General features: G+C 45.5%; 1 protein-coding gene across 1 annotated transcript in view; it reads left to right on the top strand.

Annotated features, from left to right (window-relative positions):
* NEURL1B (neuralized E3 ubiquitin protein ligase 1B) overlaps window positions 1-17,219 on the top strand; it is a 66,018-nt gene extending 48,799 nt beyond the window's left edge. Inside the window, exons 2-5 of the mRNA XM_075009357.1 lie at window positions 637-1,197; window positions 8,055-8,762; window positions 11,054-11,179; window positions 12,437-17,219. Coding sequence (XP_074865458.1) covers window positions 637-1,197; window positions 8,055-8,762; window positions 11,054-11,179; window positions 12,437-12,681 — 1,640 coding nt within the window. The 3' untranslated portion in view covers window positions 12,682-17,219. The remainder of the gene's footprint in view (window positions 1-636; window positions 1,198-8,054; window positions 8,763-11,053; window positions 11,180-12,436) is intronic.
* The last annotated feature ends 2,948 nt before the right edge of the window (window positions 17,220-20,167 follow it).

The raw sequence follows: 20,167 nt of genomic DNA, 5'->3' as shown, positions 1-20,167 counted from the left end.
TATGACCAATGAGAGAAGATTAAAAGAATTGGGTTTTTTTAGTCTGGAAAAGAGAAGGCTGAGAAGGGGACATAATCACAACTTTCAAGTATCTAGAAGTGTGGTACAAAGAGAAGGGAGAAAAATTATTCTCCTTAGCTTCTGATGATAGGAGAAGCAGCAGTGGGCTTAAATTACAGCAAGGGAGGTTTAGGTTGGACATTAGGAAAAAATTCCTGACTATCAGGATGGTAAAGCACTGGAATAAATTGCCTGTGGAGATTGTGGAATCTCTGTCACTGGAGATATTTAAGAACAGTTTATATAAATATCTCACAGGGATGATATAGACGGTGTTCGGTCCTGCCATGAGGGCAGGGGACTGGATTTGATGACCTCTCGAGGTCCCTTCCAGTTCTAGTGTTCTATGAGTCTATGATTTGCATTATATTTGCAAAAAAGTTAGACGCCTGGTTGGCAGAAAGTAGAGCCAGTTGCAGCTGGCAATGCAACATTTTAAGCCCAGAAGCTACAGATCCCCTTCCCCCATGCACACAGTGTGAGTGTAAAGCTGCTCACCTACTTTCCTCAACTGAACATATGCGGGTTACTCTGGCTAAATGTGGCTAATGGTGGTGTTCTTATTTCCTTTTGCAGACACAAGTCACCAGGCTCGCTCTCTGTCCAGCAGACCTCACTATACGTTGCCCAACAGCAGCCAGGAGAGACGCTCTGTCCTCGCCATCGCTGAGCCCCCGCGTTTCCACTCCCAAGCCAAGGGCAAGAATGTCCGTCTGGACGCCCACTCCCGCAAGGCCACCCGGAGGAATAGCTTCTGCAATGGGGTCACTTTCACCAACCGGCCCATCCACCTCTATGAGAAGGTGCGGCTCAAACTTGTGGCCGTGCACCATGGGTGGAGTGGGGCACTGCGCTTTGGCTTCACCACCCACGACCCATCACAGATGAGCTCTGATGACATACCAAAGTATGCCTGCCCCGACTTGGTGACTCGCCCTGGATACTGGGCGAAAGCTTTGCCAGAGAGGTTCGCACTGAGGGACAATATCCTGGCATTCTGGGTCGACCGCCATGGGAGAGTCTTCTATAGCATTAACGATGAGGAGCCAATATTGTTTCACTGTGGCATTAAAGTCTCTGGGCCTCTCTGGGCACTGATAGATGTCTATGGAATTACTCATGAGGTGCAGATACTAGGTGAGTGTACGTTCTCTTCATGGGGTTGCTCCTATTGACCATGTGTTCTGTAAAGCCAGCTGCGTCTTCATGGAGGAAGCAAACATGACATGTCTCGCCTGATGCTCCTAAAATAGGCTTAAGCATGAACAGTTAGTGAATGGCACCATGAACATTTCTATATTGTGCCTAGCAGGGATCTAGGGAGCTCTCGAGTAATGGCGTGTCCAGAATTTCTCTTGGAAAGCTATTCTGCAATCTAATAGATATCACTGCTTATGCCGTAATTCTTCCCACCCCCTGTCCCTGATATCCAGTCTCAATTTTTCTTTTGGTATTTAATTCTATCATTCATAGATTTCAGAGGTATTAAGGCCAGAAGGGACCCTTATGACCATGTAGGCTAACCTTCAGCATAACACAGGGCCAAGATCCCCACCCAGTAATTTTTTCAGCAAACCCGTCACTTATTTTTGAGCTATAGCTTATCTTTTAGAAGACCCATAGTTTCTAGTTAAAGACTTGAGACAATTCACTACAGCTGTAGGTAAGTCGTTACCGTGTTTAATTAACCTCAAGGTTAACATACACTGTTTTATTTTTAGTTAAACTTTGGCTTCCAATCACTGAATATTGTTGTTCGCTATAAAATATCTCTTTCTCATGTAGGTACTTGTAGAATATAGTCGACTCCACTCTACACCTTCACTTGGGTAAATTAAGTGTATTAAGCTTCTTTAGCTCTCACAACAAGGCATGTTTTTCAGAACACAAATCAATTGTTCTTTTAGCTCTTTTCTGAAACATTTCCAATTTTTAAACCGTTTTTTTGAAAAATGGACCTCAGAACTGGACACAATATTCTCATAGTCTGATACTGTACAGAAGTATAACCACATCCTACTTGAGATTCCCCTGATTATGTTTTCCAAGGAAATAGTCACCCTCTTAGCTGCAGCAACACTGGGCACTCGTGTTCAGTTGATTATCTGCCCGTTACCACCAAGCCTTTTTTCAAATTCTCTGCTTTCTAGAATGCAGCCCCCATCTTAGAATCATCACCCATATTCCCTGTTCCTACATGTGTTACCATCCATCTCTCTGTGTTGTATCATTCTTTATGCCACCCTAAACAATTGCATTTCTTCTGTGGAGTATAGATCCTTACAGATACATATATCAATGGCAAAAAAGCAGTCCAGTAGCACTTAAAGACTAACAGAATAACTTATGAGGTGATGAGCTTTCATGGGACGGACCCACTTCTTCAGCTCATAGCCATACCAGAAGAGACTCAGTCACCTCAGTCAACAGGTGCATCACCTAATAAATTATTCTGTTAGTCTTTAAAGTGCTACTGGACTGCTTTTTTGTTTTGATAGTATATAGACTATCATGGCTTTCTCTCTGTTAGTATATATCAATGGCGATCATGTTCCTTAGTAAATAGTTGACCTCTAATCAAGTAAAACACGTATACTTGTATTCATCTTTCCTTCAACTCCTCTAATGATTTAATTTCAAAATAACATTTCCTCTAGAACAGTGGTTCTCCACTTTTTTTTTTTTTTTTTTAAATCACAGATCACATGGAAATTGCTGAGGCTCTCGGCAGAGCACTTACTGATCTTTCCAAATGTTGTTTGTACCATTCACTAACTGTTGGATAGCGCTTTGGATAAAAGCGCTTTATTTAAAAAAAAAAACACACCTTAATAATAACCAATGCTTTTTTATGCTGCAAATAAAAGCACACAACTCATTTTAATATTGGGTGGGGTCTCTCCCTCACCACAGAGCTGGGGCTGGGAAGATGGGCCCTCTCACCTCAGCAGTCCCAGCCCTAGAACTGGGGAAACTCACCTCTTTCTCTGGCCACTGCAGCCCACGTATCCCAATTTCCTCCCACCCTCTCTTCTCACCGGCTGCCCCACCACCTACCTCTTATTTCCCCTACCTCACCTCACTGCCCCTCCCATCCACTCCGATTTCCCCCAAAGCTACCCCCTCACCTTATATGTGACAGTCCAGGAATCTAATGAGTGGAGCCATGTCTGCAAGCCACAAATTAGGCGGGCGAACTTTCATTCTCTTACATGCAGTCACAGGTGCGCACCTGAGAGAGAACTATCTGCGGCCCACCTGAATGGAGCTTGTGGTCCACTGGTCATCCATGGGCACAGTTTGAAAACTTTTGCTTTAGAAATTTGTTTTTTACCTTCTCTTTACACACTCAGTTCTGCATGACTAGTTTGTACTCAATCTCCATCCATGCAGGACCACAGTAAAATTTTTACTGTCCCTTCTGTTTATTTGCTCATTTGTATATTGCAGCACCTGTCATAGCAAGTTTCTCTTGAGTACACTGAACCAGGAGAATGAAATATTTATTTTCAGCATGCTCGGATGTGCTGCGCTGAAGTGAAATAGGATGCTGCTTTGGAGGAGCATATGACAGTGACTGAAGAGACAAAGTCAAATTGAATCAGGCTTCCTCTGTTCATGTTTCAGGCACTCAGTTGTAGTGGTCCAGTGAAATGCTATGACTCATCCTCCAACCGTGTCCTAGTCCCCCTTCCCCAGCCCCTGTGTCTGAGGCTGCAGTTTATATATTATCTCCTATAAGGGCCACTTAGAGCCTCTCACGTTACATTCCAGTGCTATCAAGGAGTTTTTAGAAAGCACAGCACCTAAACAGGAGAGCGTCCAGCTTCCAGGCTTATCAGACAGGGGACAGCAGTGTCCTCATCCTCTTTCTAAGGGTTTGGAAATTTGTTCTAAACTTTGGGTCCCTTCCCCCCACCCGCTCAGGCCCACTGACATAGAGGAGCAAAGGGGGCAGGTGCCCCCAGCCCTGGCACTTCAAAGGGGCCCAGAGCTCCAGCTACCACTACCACTATGGCTGTAGCATTGATTGGAGCTCCGGGCCCCTTTGAAATGAGGCAGCAGCACTGCTCCAGCTCTGAAGGAGTGGGCAGGGGACCCAGCACGTTGGCCCAGGAGGTGCTGAGAGCTAATTTCTGTTCTTTGAAGAACAGCTAAATTCTGTTCTTTGAAGAACACTGTCAAAGTTCTTTTTCAGTAACACACATACCTTTAGGTCATTAATAGAATGCCCCATTCCATTAAAATGTTTACTAACTGATTTGTGGATCTGGAGTGTTTTGATGTCTTTTTTGTGCCCATTAACCCTTTGTGTAAGGGAGTTAGAAGTCTGTCCAAAAAAGAACTTTCGCACCATTCTTCGAAGAGAAACAGCCAAGCTGGCTTTTATATTCAAATTCGTCACATTAACACGTGGTTTAAATCGGGATGGGAACTTTCTGAGTCGCTATAGGGGCTCATCTGCATACTTGGCTTAATCTAATTCTTGACCTCCCCCTCCACCCCTCCACTCTCTGATTTGCTCACCTCGATTATCTTTTTCTGATTTGTCCTCCTTGCTTGCTGTTTTTGGTTCTCTGTGCCTTAAATATTGAGTCTGTTCTGGTCTGGCTATGGTCTGAAGAAGTGGGTCTGTCCCACGAAAGTTCACCTAATAAACTATTTTGCTAGTCTTTAAAGTGCTACTTGACTGCTTTTTGTTTTAAAAGATTATTTGGTTGTTTTAAAAACAGTCTTAAATGAAGCTCCATAGAAATGATGTGTGTAACTTTTGTGGGATTTTTAAAAAAGGCATTCAAGATTGGAGTGAATTTTGGCATCATATTTCAAGCTAGCACACACCAAAACTGAAATGAACTTGAAATCTACATACCTTTTCCCTACGGATTAGATAATATAATCGTAATATCCACAGCTTCTGGTTTTTTTCCTAAGAGGGTCCCTCTGACGTGTTTAATGGGCACAAAATAGAGGATTTTAGATTTGTCCAAAGTGACTAGTTCACCAGACATTCAGCTATGATTGAGATTCTTTTTGATGAATTATAGCAAACGCTAAATTATAAATAAGACTGTACACAGGGCTACTGTGAGCAGTGATTGCCTGACATGTTGTTAAGCAGTATTATTCACTTATTCCTTAATTATAGCTGCAATCTACGGTAGCATTCTAATATATCGGATAGCAAATCTATTTCTCCACTGACAGGTTTCTTCCTCATTGTTCTTGTTAGAAAAAACAAACCCCTTTACTTTGTTATACAGGTTAAAACTCTTATCTAGCACTCTCTCATCCGGCAACATCCTCATCCGGAAGGACAGTGGGTGTAGCTGGACCAGAGGGTAACTGCAGGACCCCAACCAGGGTAACCTTGGCAACCCTGCATCAGGAAGCTAGCTCGGGGTCAGAGCCTGTTGGCAATCCCAGCAGTCTTGTGGCTGAGAGCCAGTTGGGGTGCGGAGCCCCACTGGCAGCCCTAGCTGCAGGAAACCTGAAAGCCCTGTGGCAGGGAGCCATCTGGATAGAGAGCCCTACCAGCAGCCCTGGTGCACAGCGTGGAGCCCATTAGCCCTGGGGGGAAGCCTTGCAGGAGTCGGGGCTGCCCCTCCAGGCAGCCAGTCTGACCTCCCCTCATCTGGCAGATCCCCTCACACAGGACCAGTCCAGTCCTGAGGGTGCTGGATGAGGGAAGTACAGTCTGTAGTATATTTTGTTCACCAGTTCCATTCTGGAGTGGTAGAGTGGACGGAACAAAGTCTCAACGTTGGGACTCCACTGATCTGATTTTTCTCAAGTACGGGGTGCCCACAAATCCCCTTGTAGTTGATGGGAACAGTGGACATTCCAGATCTTGGAAAGGCAGATTCTCAATTCCAGCCCTAACTCACTTGGCTCCTGTATGCTGGGGACTGGAGTGGGAGATTTGCTTTGGGTGTAAGTGTGTTTCTGTTTCTTCTCAATTCTTCCCATTGTAAAAAGCCTCTCTCAAAGGCCTGTCTGAACATGCACAGAGCGTAAATGAAGGTTTCAGATGCCAAAGGGACAAAAATGAGAAACTTTGTTATCCCAGTCTTACTTGTCAGCTTGCTTTGCATGGTATGCTGGTTTGTTTAGTTTGGCTGCTTTGGTCTATTAACTAGGTATGCCAGTCTCACCAGATTTCCATTCTAAAACTGCAGGAATGGGGGAAGCTGGGACTACAGCCCAATTATAGCAGCTGCACTGTAGCCCCTATGTAGAATTTATCCTTCTGTGTTGGTGGTATGAAGCTCTGAAGTGTAATCCATCCTGTATCTGAGCTTGACTTATCACCTGATTCCCTGTCCTTTCTGGAAGTAGCTAGTCCCGCCATTAAGATTACACTTGAGGCTTTGCTGCTTGGGCACTCAAAGAAATCATGCATCTGAGCCGAGGCGTCCTGTTCTTTCCAACTGCTGAACTGGCTTGTGTGTTTGCCTTCTTTGGTAAAAACCCAATAGATCTCCCATAAGTAGCAGAGAGCACAGATGATGCTGATGCTTTTCCGTCTCTGAGAACAAACTGAATGATGGTTCGCACCCACTGTCTTGATGCCTTATATGTTGGATTTAGTCTCTATTTTAATATAATTGCTTAAGAATTAAATATGTACACAGGCAGCAGGGAGCTGTGTATGGCTGAAGTGTGCGGTCAGTTTATTGGATGAGCAGTGATTTCACCCTGCTTTGTAAGAAGACAGCTTGAAAATAAAAATAATTTCCACTAGGGATGTTGTTAATGTGCTTCAGCGCTTGTGATTAACGCAGGGCAGATTTGATGCATTTCAAAATTAACGCACGTTAATCGCTGGCCTTAATAGTGTTAATTGACTGCCATACTTTAAATGTGCATGCTGGTGGGGATCTGCACCTAGCCGGCTCCCAGCCCCAGGGCTGCTGGGGTGGCCCCAGCTGGGTCCCAGGGGCTAGAGCTGCCAGGAGAGCTCCCGGCCCTGGGGCTGCTGGGGCTGATCCAGCCCCAGTTGAGGCACAGAGCCCCAGGAGTAGCCACATAGTTGCAGGGACCCTGGCTGGGAGCAGCCTTCAGCCACGACGACCCTGGCTGATGGCAGCCCTGCAGCTGGGAGCCACTTGGGGCGCGGAGACCCCAGCTGCCCCATGATTAATTTTTTAAATTGCTTGACAGCCCGAGTTTCCACCCTTTTTATGTTAGCTGCAACTGTCATGACCAGCTTTTGACAGGAATCTATGTGTAATATCAGCTTTGAATATTATCTGAGTCTGAGTGTTTCTGGGGCATTAAACAGCTGTTACAGTCAGCCTCCTTGATAGGACAGCAAATGGAAGTGGTCGTCTGACAGAAGCAGTGACTTGCTCAGGTGTTTCAAAGCACAGTGACAACTTTGTTAATGTAAACGTATTTATTTTTAAAAACTACTACATTTTTGGGTAGTATGCATACACATGTATTTTTGAAGTTAATGTATTGGGCTTGCATTGCCTTTCTCATCTCCCTTCAGTCAATACAGAGCTGGGGTTTTTGTGGGGGAGGGAATACAAGGCAGAATGTTCACTTCTATCCACTTTAATGGGATATGTCTTAAGTGTCTTATTTTATGGAGTGGTTTCAACCCTTTATAACTCTCCCTTTTAGCAGCTGCCTGTCTACTTCTCTGTGCTTCACCCTGGTTTTACCACTGGAAGCATTTCAACTTCAGTTAATAAGGTTTATAGCACTTGCTACTCTTGAGCTAACCCAGGGATACAGCCATGCAGCTGACAGCTGATTTCTATCCTTAAAGTGGTTGCAGATAAATTTCTCTTACAAGCTCCATCAAAAATCTGTGGCCGAACAAAATCTCTCTTTTATTGATGGTCATTTTGCAGAAGTCTGCACGAGCACTAAGCATAGCTGACCTGTAGGGAAGATTGGGTGGGGGAAAAAGTGTTTGCTCGGGGAAGGGAACAAAATTGCACTTGAATCTAATGAAGCTTATTTTCATCATTGTCTCACAGATAGCACGTTTGCAGAGACCATGACCTCCGCCCACCTGAGTAGTACACGACTGAGCACTTGCCTTCCTCAAAGCAGTCACGATTCTGCTAACTTCAATAACAACGAACTGGAGAACAACCAGGTGGTGGCCAAAATTGCTAACCTCAATTTGAGCCGGGTGCCGGGGCTTTCGATGGATAACCACATAATCCCCTGCTGCCCAAACAGGCGGCAACGTGCCCCGGGTGTGCCTGCCTTCCTGGATACGGATCTGCATTTCCATCCCACCCGCGGGCCTGATGTCACCTTCTCTCAGGACCGCACAGTGGCATGCACCAATTGGCAAGAAAGCAATAGGACTTTGGTGTTTTCTGACCGACCTTTGCACATTGGAGAGAGCCTCTTTGTGGAAATAGGACACTTGGGGCTGCCATATCATGGAGCCCTTTCGTTTGGCATCACTTCTTGTGATCCAGGTACTTTACGGACAAATGAGCTCCCAGCAGATCCCGATTTTCTCTTGGACCGCAAGGAGTACTGGGTCGTTTACCGAGCATTCCCAGCCCTCAGCAGTGGTGACATCCTCACCTTTGTGGTCTTGCCGAGCGGAGAAGTGCATCATGGGATGAACGGTGTCAGCCGAGGGATGCTCATGTGTGTGGACACCTCGCAGTCTCTGTGGGTGTTTTTCACAATCCATGGTGTAATCAACCAGCTCAAAATATTAGGTAAGTGGACAGCCTAAAAATAATGGCAAGGGACACGTCTTGTGAAATTTCACCAGACCGTGAGCCTCTCGCTCACACTAGTAACATTGGCTTCAATAGCAATGCCCACATGAGTAGGTGGGGCCTTCTGTGAATTAGCAGCTCATGATCTGGCCCCTAGTGAGGGAAGTCAGCTCTGGCAAGCATGTAATAAGATGGGTGATTGTGTTTATAAAGGGAAAGAAGTGACAGTAAGTATAACATAGATATATCTGTCACTTATAAGACCATTGGATGAGACTTTTGATATTGCATAGGCTAATGTTAAGCTATTTAGTATTTTAATACTTTGCCCAAGAGCATCTTAAATAACCTGCTAGTCCTGTCAACAGCTAAACTCTAAACTCACTTGCACAGATGTTTTTTTAAATAAATCATCAACAGCTTAGTGCACATCACACAGTCAGAGGGTATCTCCCCAAACATTCCAGTCACTCATTGCCAAATGTCAGGCTTATGAAAAAATGCTTTGGAGGCCACATCTTTCTACTCCATTGAGATGCAGTTTGCTCAGTTAAATCGAGGTTTTTCTGATTGTCAGCACTACAAACTTACTCTTTCCTTTACACACCTACCTCTGCTGTTTCTTCTGTCTGCCCTGTTGCCATCCACAGTGATTTCTGAGCCAGAATTTTGGGGCTGTTTCAGGTTGGGTGTGTGAGGCAGAAGAAGGTGACTTTTTAGTTTATTATTCTGCAGCTAGAGCAGGTGCTTCTAAAGGTGTGACTGCACTGCAGTCTGAACCTGTGTTTTTGCCACTGACCACCATCTGGACATAAAACTTCAAAGTGTTTTTGCTTTTGCTTTGAACCTATGTTTGCTTGCAAAGTGCGTTAAAGCCCAAGCTATATTTTAGCTTGGACTGGAACTCCCTCACTTTTCAATAACGTTTCAGGCAAAATCATTTGAGTGCTGGTAGTCCTCCATTGCCCTTCCCACAGTTTCATTTGTGGGACAGACCCGGTCTCCTGCAATTGACTGGGAAAGAATCATAAAGTATCACTGCAGAAAGCCCCCTAAGTTATGCCCTTAAACCTACATCAGCCAGTGAAGAAATAACAAGATAGGGTTTTGAGTGAGGATGTTCACATTATGGCTAGGTGAACCTGAGATTCACACAGAACCAGATGACCGTCTCCCAGGCTAACAGTGCCATGTACACATATCTTGAAACATCACCAGGACTTCATTTATTACTTATGATTTATACCAGCTTGTATGAAAAGAGAATCTAGCCTTGTCCTCAATTAAAAATTACCTTTGTAAAAATATGTTCTATGCATTTTTAGTAACCGAGTGCTGAGTTTCACCCTCAGCTATAGGTGCATGCAAGTCCCGGTAGCTTCACTGGGAATGATCTATGAGCACAGTATGTGGCCTGTAGTTACTCCATTTAGAAGCACAGAATAGTCAAAGTTGCCCAGGGCCTCAAGTGAGTCATCATCAGAATATGGTTAATTCCAGTTTTCTAGAGCATCTTCAATGGAGAATTCTCAAGTTTTTCTTCCAGTGACATAATGCAAAATGTTCGTAGCTGAACAGCAATATCCCTTGCTGCCCGAAGCAGACTCATTATTTTAAACTTAAGTGGAAGTAACATCCCAGTCACTCTGTGTATTGGATTGCATTTTGAATATTATTTGAAAGCACCTGCTATGTAAAGACCTCCAAGCTGTAATTTAAATTTTTGCTTAGTTGGTGTTGGATGTAGCTTTGAAGATTTCCCTCTCGATTTCCAAGCTGGTGAGGAACTGGGTTCATGTCATGTTACCTGCCATTGGTGGCTTAGTTGTCTTTGCTTGAAAAGATGTTCCTACTAAAGTAAATAGGGAGATGATTACTGCCTGCCTTCTCAGGCCTGGTTTTCCTCCTCAGATCAGGAGGGTAGCAAACAGCCTGAATGAAATAGGAACAGATACTGTGGTCAACAGCATGGCCAGCACACTCTGGGCCAAGGCAGAGGTTCATCTTTTCAATCAATAAAATTAGAATTGCTAAGTAATGACACCAAATGCAGAAACTGAGTTTATTTATTTACAAAGCAAGGTCTGCTGCATAGTACGTAGTGAAGCAGAGATGCTGCTGTTGAGACTATTTAGCACTGATGATGCTTGGGAGGTCCACTTCCCCTGTCAATGACTGAAGTCTGTTGAATAGTAACAGAGAGGGAGCCGGGCTAGTCTATATACTATCAAAACAAAAAAGCACTCCAGTAGCACTTTAAAGACTAACAAAATAATTTGTACTTGCAGGCACTGTCCAGTCCAGTCCAGTAACTGTCTCTCCCTCAGGATCCCCTGGAGGCTCACAGTATGACAGTGACTCCGATATGGCCTTCAGCGTGAACAGGTCCTCGTCTGCTTCGGAGTCATCGCTAGGTAAGGGAGGCCTTTGCAGCCTGCCCCTGCAGCTTGGAAGACACACAGTCATTGTCCTAAGCAGGAAATACACTAGAAGAACTCAGCAAGTTGTCTTAGAATTGCTGCTCTCTGCACAGTGTGTGGAAATCCAGCATCTAGACATGGGTTTCTCATGGCAACTAACTGGCACGACACATATTAGTGCTTATATGCAACAGCCTAGGGGGTAGCAAAGGGGAAAGGGCAAGTCTCTGAAAGCACATACAAAATAGCGAGAACATGGCATTTTCAGTGTGGCTTAGTGGAACTGGGAGCTGGGAAGTTCTGATCCCAGGTCTCCCATCTCTGTGACCCTGTAAACCATGTAAACTCTCCTGTTCACCATACTATGAACAGAAATACAAACTCCTGGCCACTGCCCAGGGTGAGGACTAGCCAGTGTGTGGATAGTACTTTATACCTTCAGCACACTGCTGTTGTCCTGAGCTCAGCCAGGTTCCTAAGTATTTCTCATCCAGCACTGCCACAGGCAAATACTTGTGGCTCAAAGTACAGTGCTGCATTCTCAGACAGAAATGCCACTACTGCAGTACGTCTCATCGCTGCATGAGAGTTAACTCACTGCCATGTTCTTTCCAGAGTGGGGGGAAGAAATTTTTTATGTCAGGCCCCACTTTTTGTCCCTGTAGTTAGCAGGGGCTCCTGACCTGTCGAATGTCGTCCAAACCAATGGAAATTTGGGTTATGTTCATATGAAAAAAAAAAAAACTTTTGACCCATGTAAGAAAATAGGTACATAGAATGTAAAAACGTTATTAATTGGTATATAAATGCAACTACATAGACAAAAAACCAGTAACATTTTAACGTTTCAAGTGAGATGGACGAGCCTGAGACCCAGCATCCGATCATGCTGCACCCCCACCTTACGAAATGTCACCTCGCCCGCCGGAGGGGGCCTGCCCCGACTTTGCCCACCACTGTTGTGGAGAGTAGGGCTTTCTGAAGGAACCAGGGGCTGTGCCCCACCCCAGATGTAACCTGTGAACATAACGTTTTGCTGCGGGAAGTTCACAGCAGCCGGTGGATGGCTATACACCTACCGGGCTGGTAGCCACATGCAGAAACTAGAATCTGATTCTTTTTGAACAAGCGTTTGAGGATGGAGGTTGGAAAAACTGATAAAAGTGAGCGTGTGGCTAGTGCTACGATCAAACCCTCCTGTGTGAGCTGTTCTCGCCATTGAATAACGTTTTTCTCCCTCCTCTTCTGCAGTGACCGCTCCAAGTTCCCCGCTGAGTCCCCCGGTCTCCCCTGTCTTCCCTCCTCCAGAGCCCTTGTGCAGCAAGAATGGGGAGTGCACTGTCTGCTTCGACAGTGAGGTGGACACTGTGATCTACACCTGCGGACACATGTGCCTGTGCAACACCTGTGGTCTTAAGCTGAAGAAGCAACTCAATGCGTGCTGCCCAATCTGCCGGCGAGTCATCAAAGATGTGATTAAAATATACCGCCCCTGACCTCGCTTTCCCTCCGGGCGCGGGAGGGACGAACTCTGCTAGCAGTAACCCTGCCGCTCAGTCCCCGCTGATGGGTTATCCTGCTGCTCAGTTGTTACCAAGTGGCTCCTTGTCTGTGTTTTGCATATTTGACTGGTAGAACAAATCAGGGATATAACTGAACGGAGGAGCTCTGTGGCCTGAATGGGGCCTGAAGGCAAGACTTCAAAAAGATGCCGCCCTATGAAGCCAGCCCGCAAATCACTGTTGTGAGCCCATTCCAAATGCAAAAGAGAGATTTCTTGTGCAGTGGCTTTTTCGTAGGGAGGGTGCCCTGGTGCAGGGAACGGAGTTTATTAACCTTTGGGATGTTACTGGGTCAGGGGTGCCGCTTTCACACCCAGGGAGTGAAAACCTTTCACTGCCACTGTAGTTGCTGGGGATAGTGCTTGTCCAGCCAGCACCAAGTAACAGACCAGAGTCAGAACCAGCCCTGGGGCAGTAGCTATAGGTGGAACGGAATGCTTTTTATATCGGAAAAGGAATACAGTTTTTTAAATCTCGAGTCAGGGACTGAAGATAGGTGTAGGCTACAAATCACACTGCAGAACCAAGTCGTTTAGAAACCCAGAGCTTCATTTTCTTACCCAAGATCTGAGTTCTGTGTCGTCAACAACTGTTCCAGGTTAGTGAGGGTGCAAATATTTCAAGTGGGCCTGAGCAGTCTGAAGGGTCTGTATTGTCACTGGTTCTTCCAGTGGGAACAGAACCCTGAGCATGCGGAAATGCAGCGCACCTTTGGCATTCACCTTCTTACAGGAATTGGCAGGCAAGTGGAGGCAGGAGACCTAAGAGCATCCCACTTCCGAAGACTCAGTATAGCTGTAGACTGGCGGAAGCCAAACCTTGGTACTAGCAAGAGCTGGAACTAATACAATCTCTTTTGGATCCTCATACAAGCAAAGTAGTAATGCAGCTACTAGGCCTTTTAATGCATTTACCGGAGATATTTTTGTGGTAGTCTGTTACCACCTAGCCTTATATCACGAAAGAGAGGGACAGACACACACCTACATTATCATCTCAGCCTAAAGGAAAGGAAATGAGGAGGCAATCTGTACCTGCAGCTAACACTGTCTGCACAGGAAGGAAGGAGAGACAGTTATAATATTGTAACTGTTGTAATTGATAAAATAGATGACATTGCTCTTCCTCGAAAAAGCAGTATCTCCATGGGTCATCTCAAAGCTGCTGAGCACCCAAAGTTGTGTGTGATTTAGGTCACTTTTAACCCCTTCTTTGCAGCCTGCACCTTGGCATCTTTCCCCACTGGTAATAAAATGTCTTGCAGAAACCTTGTGGAGCTGAAGTCCCTAAATGGAGTGGAGACTGTAAGCTGTTGTCTGAGAGAAGTGGCAGCAAAGACCTAATCTAGTCAGAGGCTGACAGTGCAAAAGTCACTATTTTGAAGTTCTAGAAAGTTTTTCTTTTTTGTACCTATAGAGTGTGGTGTAAAAGTAAAATCTAACTTGTGTTCTCCTCTGCTCAAGGCTTTATGCACAAAGCATGCAATGGGCCAGGCTCTCTCTGCCCTGGCCGGAAATCCTGTTATTTTACTGAGCCATTGAGGGCATCTAATTGAAATTAACAAGCATCTCACTTGGCATTACCTCTTGGAAAAAGGATTGAATCTACTATTAGATGCTGGGACTTAAAAGAAAAATGGATATTAGTTGTCATATTAGACAGCTACAAACTATGGAATTCTTCCTGGCATGTTAAACTTGCTGCTAAAATGAAGTGAGATGAGGTTAGCTGTAGCTTGCTTACTTCCCATTGGCTATGGTGGTTGTATCCCAGAATGGACCAAGCTTTTCTTTCCCACAGCTGATAGAACAAGACTGAGGGTGATATTTACTCAACTCTGCTCATGTACACAAAGAAAGGATGAGGGTTGAGCTGGAAATGAGGCATGCCTGGTCCCAGCAGAGTGCTCATTTACAGTTCTGTAAATAGCTGCTTTCTCCACAGAGCTGCATTTATCAATCTCAAAGTGAAAACAGAGCAGTCATATGCTAGAGCAGCTGAACCGTAACAAACCATGTGTGGTGGTTTCTTTCTGTGGGTGTCCTCCTCTGGGCTGTTTTTTTCTCCACCTCAACTTTATTGCTCAGTCTTTGGCTGTTCTTGACCTGGATGCTTTAACAGTAGCACATCATAGTTGACTGGCATCCACAAACTTGCGTTGAGCTGTCCAGCTGATACTTTGGATGCTGGTGGTGGAATAAGAGCCCAAATGGATTTACAATATGGCTACTTGTTACATAATGAGAAATGCTTCAAAGGGATGGAAATGTCCTCTCTCTCTTTTGGGGTTTTCCTGATGTGTAGCTGCTGAAAATAGCTAAACAGGGAGAAGAAGAAAACTTTCTTTTCTTGAAAAATATTAGAGAAGCTGCAGCAGCTTTAGCTCAGGTCTCTGGCACGGCTGTGCTGTACTGGCACCTGGCTGACGTGCTTTGAGATGTCTACAGAGGATTCATTTATAGATTCTGGCTGTCTTACTATGCTGCACTATAAACTTCATAAAACAAATGGAAACCTGTAAGTAATCAACCAACAGCAAGACTTCAGGTACAGCATAGCGATAGAAACGGGCAGGGACCTGGTGTAAATCATCTCTGGAGGGACTGAGCTAATGACAATGTACAACAGCTGAAGACCTGCCCCTTCCCTAGGACTTCACATTAAACATTGCAATAGAGAATGACCAATTGCATTACCTCTTCAGAGGCTTCCGAGTTCTCATACCAGCAGCTGAGCCTGGAGTCCCTGTGTGTTTTGCAGCACAAAATGAATTCTTGAACCCCAACAACAGGAAAAAAAATAGTTTTGTCTGTGGATTCAGGTGTAGTGGGCCTAAGTAAGTTTGCATCTTCCTCTGTGTGCTAATGAGCACTAGTTCAGCAGGTGTATGGTAGAGGGGTTTCTGATCAAAGATAGGCCAAATACATTAGACTCCACACTAGGAGCTCTGAAAACCATTAGTTGGGCTGGATTCTGAGGTCTCTGGATTTGGAAGACCTCTATAGGAGGTTGCAAGTCTGATGCCTAAGTCCAGCAGAAGAATACCCCCTTCACAGCACAATAGTTAGGGCCAAGACGATGTCCCGGAAGCTGTTGTGTCTGACTGTGGGTTAATGGTGGGAATATTTGCCAGACCTTGCTGTGTCTGGTTCAGCTGGTCTCCAGTTGCAGCTTCCCAGCCTTGTCACTGCTGTTCAGCTGAGAAGAGAGGGAAGAACAGGGGATGGCTCTAAGTCAGGCTTGATGCCATTTCTTGGGAATCTGCCCTGTGAGCAACTACTTTTAGGGGGGGCCTGATACTGATTCAAAAATCAAAGCTCCAGCAGCAACAGGATGAGGGAGAGAGACAGAGACCTAAATAGATTTGGGCCAGATCTTTAGCTGGTATCAGCTGTTGTAGTACTATTAAGTTAATGGTGCTCTGATACTTCACACCAAAGGAGGTTTTGGCCCCATTGACTTGAAAAATGGTGTGTTATCTTTGCCATAGTGGTATGGCTTGCTGTGACAGAGCCAAGGTGTAGCTAAAGCCACTAACCCAGCCACCTTCATTGTGTGCTATAATTTGGCAAAATGGTGCAAAACACAGCTGAATGTTCCCTGCTTTGTTGTTCCCAAGCAGGTCTCCCAAACCTGTTCTTTAATTCACTCGTGCCACCAATTGTGTTTTTGGGATTCATCGTCTTTTGGATGATGGGGTCAATGCAGGGGGACGGAGTTGGGATGAGAGAGTGAAATTTTCAGTGTTGTGGCTGCAAACTGATTTCCAAAAGGGCAGCATCCAGCAGAGACAGAGGACTCAGTCATTCAGGGTTAATTCAGCTAGTTTCATGTCCAGACCGTGGCTGTCTCGTGGATTGTGAAATGAGCATTAGTGGACATGTAACCCTACCTATTCCAGGTTGTTGAGGATTTCTAAAGGCAATCCAGACAGGCCGCTAAGATTCCCAGGAAAAAGGTGGCCTCATAGGAATTTAATTGTTTGTACTTGTATTGCTATATATTTTTTTTAGTCTGATATGATTTGTACAGAAGATCTGTTTGTGCCTTATAAGGGTGTCTGTGCACTTTTTATCCTTTTTAAAGCAACTTTAAAAATTGAAAAAAAAAAACGAAAAAAAAAAACCCCAACAGATCAATTTTATAGAATTTTGTGTTCACAAAAAATCCTGCATTTTTGACATTGCAGTGAAAATTCTTTCTATGGCTTCCCCTCCCCCCCCACCTCTGTTTGGGGGGGAAAAAAAGAAGCAAGAGTGTATTTTTCCCAAGTTCTACCATGGTTAATCTTGTATTGTTACTTTTAAAGCTGGTTGGGGAAAGGGTGTGGGGGAGGGGTTTGCACTTCTCCGTGTCTATATTCTATAGCCTAGTGCGCTGAACTGTGTTTTATTTTTGTCCGTTTACCTGTTTTACATTAATATAATTTTACCTGTTTATGAAACAAATAAAACACTGTCTTGTACAGGTGCTCCCTGGTTTTGAAGAATGTTTAACTGTGCATTGGGGGAAAGGAATTTTGTTTTAAAAATGCTGTTTGGTCAAAAGGCTGGGCCACCTTGCCGGCCTGTGTAAAGTGGCGCTGCTCCTCTTATTTACAGCAGCTGGGGCTCTTCCCTACTATCTATAAGCACACAGGAGACATATGGGACCATGAGCTTGTTTCAGCTGCAGCCACATGGTTCCTGTTCAGAGTAAAATCCCAAGGTGTGCACTTGGTGTATCATTTGGCCCTAAGGCTCTGACTGGAGAGTGGGTACAGTGTTTTAAAATGGCAGAGAAGTGCTTCAACTGCCCTGTCAATACCATCTGGCGTGGGTCACCATGAATGAGTCAATATTTCCTTCTCCTCTGACTTCTGAGGAAGTGTGAAGAACTTCTTGGCACATCTCAGTTCCGAAGTGCAGTAGTAACAGCCAGCTAATGCCCAACTGAGCGACCTATCTTCAAGGGCCACACCAGGCTTGGAAGCCAGTTGGGTGTTCTGAGGCAGAGCCAGCATACATCACAAAAGGAGAGGCTTCAAGGGGTCACCATACAGCCCAGTGTGGAAGGGCTTCCAAGTACATTTGGGAATACACAGCACTGGGAAGGACTCTGTCTCTGCTCTGAAATACAGGGGCAAGAGTGGACTTGAGTAAAGGACACTGTGGTTCATTCCACCTAATCTAAGCTAGACGTTTATCAAGGGGTTACACTGAAGGAGTGTGGTTTTCATGCAAAAAAGGGCAGGATTTGAGCCTTCACTCACTGAAATCAATAGGAGTTCTGCCATGGATTTCAAGAGGAACAAGTTAGGGGTAGGCTGCAATGAGGCAAGGAAATGCTTCCCCAGGGGCGTTCCCTAGCAGGTGCAAAGCTGCCTATGTGGGCTCTGCTTCATTGCAGGCACCCACAGCAATGAGGGCGTGCTGAGGCAAGGAGCGGCACGGCTGGGTGATTTCTAGTTCGCCAAATCTCCAGCAGCCACAGAACCACAGCAAGTGAGGTAGTGGAGCAGCTCCAAGATGAGCAGGAAAGCGGACGACACAACAGTTGGAGGCCTAGACGTTACTTAGAGCATGCGCGTCCCATGGCAGCAAGAATGAGCCATAGCTACCTTCTTCGTTTTGCCTGAACCACCTCATCCCCTGGGGCAGTTACTGCGATACGCACTCCTCTGGTGTGACTGGAGCATGTCCCTTGCCACACCCAGACCTATGCCTGTCCTTTTATCTTCAGGCCTCCTTTAGGAGGGCAGTGTTTGGGCTTGAGAGAGAGAGAGAGAGAGAGCTGCCCGTTCACATCAGCCTCACACCGCTCCTCAGTGGTGTGTGGGACCGAGCCTAGCCAACCCCCTCTCTCCCAGCACTAGTGTCACAAAAAAAAAGTATCCCTGACAACCTCACCATCACTTCTTAGCTTCTGCCTAGTCCTGTAGGTCCCTGTGCTTCTACCAATAGGCACGGGCAAGGTTCTGCTTTCCACACACAGCTAATGAGTTGCTCAGCACCATCACTGGGTCAATTTGCAAACACTTAGGCTGCAGTTACATTAGCAAATTCTGTTGTGGGGGGGGGGGGAGCAGGCCTTTTCCAACAGAACCTGTGGCGCATCTGCACACAAAAGGTGCTCGTTCGAGCTGAACGTGCCCACAGCACTTTTTCCAGCAACCTGCTTCCTCTCCCAGGTGAGGAAGAGCACCTTTTGCTGAATAATTCATTCAGAAAGTGGATAGAGGCACTCTGTGCGTGCGCGCGCACTTTTTTACTTCCCCGCCCCCCCCAGTCTTTCAAAAGTCGGGGGCGGGGAGATGGGGGCTGTGTGGCTGCGCTCTAGCAAAAGAGCTTTATTTTTAAAGGTGTGTGGGTTTTTTTTTTCTGGTGTGCGACTGCACGCTTTCAAAATAAGGTGTGATTTTATTTATTTATTTGGATGAGCTCCTCCAGAAGACGGGCTGTTGAACGAGCACTGTGGTATAGATGTCGCCCTAGAGGCTATTAAGGTGAAAAGTAACAGCATGTCAAGAACAAATGGGGGTCAAACCAACTGGATGGCTGTCTTTGGAAGCGCCCCACGCCTTCAAAACAAGGCAAAGTGGTAGCTGTGGCATAGCTAGACTTTATACAGGCTTGCCTGCTCAGTAACAAATGAGGGCACGATAAGGTCTGGAGCTACTATCAGGTAGCTGCATAACTGGTTGGCCTTCGGAAGGCCCAATTACTTTCACACACACACGCACACAAAAAGCCAGCCTGGGAAGCATTGCTACCGAAAGGGATTTAAAGTGGGTCAGTGCAGATGACAAACTAAATATGAGTGACCTGAGTGGTAGTACTGCAAAAAAAAAAACAAAACACAATTTTTAGCAGGAGTATTGTAAGAAACAAGACATAATTCTTCTGCTTAACGCCATGCTGGGTTGGCCTCAACCAGGCTGTTGTGTCCAGTGGTGGGCACCACATTTCAGGGAAAGCGGTGGACAAAACAGAAAATCTCCAGCGACAAGCAACAAAAATGATTAAGGGGCTAGAATACCTGACCTATAAGGGAAAGACTTGGGTTTGTTTAATCTGGAAAAGGGAAGCCTGAGAAAAGACAGGACAGCAGCTTTCAAAAGAGTGTGAGGAGAGTAAAAAAAATTATTCTTTGACAGGCCAAGATGGAATGTATTTCAACTGCAAGAAGGGAGGTTCAGGGCTGACATTAGGAAAAATGGCCTCGCAGAGTGGCTGAGCACTGGAAAATAGGCAGCCCCTGCCAATCGCATAGGCCAAAGGCTACTAGCATGAGCCTTACACAAAAGAAATGGAACCAAAAGGTTATGAAATGGGCGGTGGGGGGGTTGGTTTAGGGAAAAATCCTGGCAGTGTGGGAGACCCGGGGGCTAAATCCCTGCCATTTAAAAAAAACATTGTCAGTAGCTGAGCCAGTGCCAACC

The sequence above is a fragment of the Carettochelys insculpta genome, chromosome 15, assembly GCF_033958435.1.
Source record: "Carettochelys insculpta isolate YL-2023 chromosome 15, ASM3395843v1, whole genome shotgun sequence".
NCBI classification, from domain to species: Eukaryota; Metazoa; Chordata; order Testudines; family Carettochelyidae; genus Carettochelys; species Carettochelys insculpta.
This window is presented reverse-complemented; position numbering and strand designations above follow the sequence as displayed.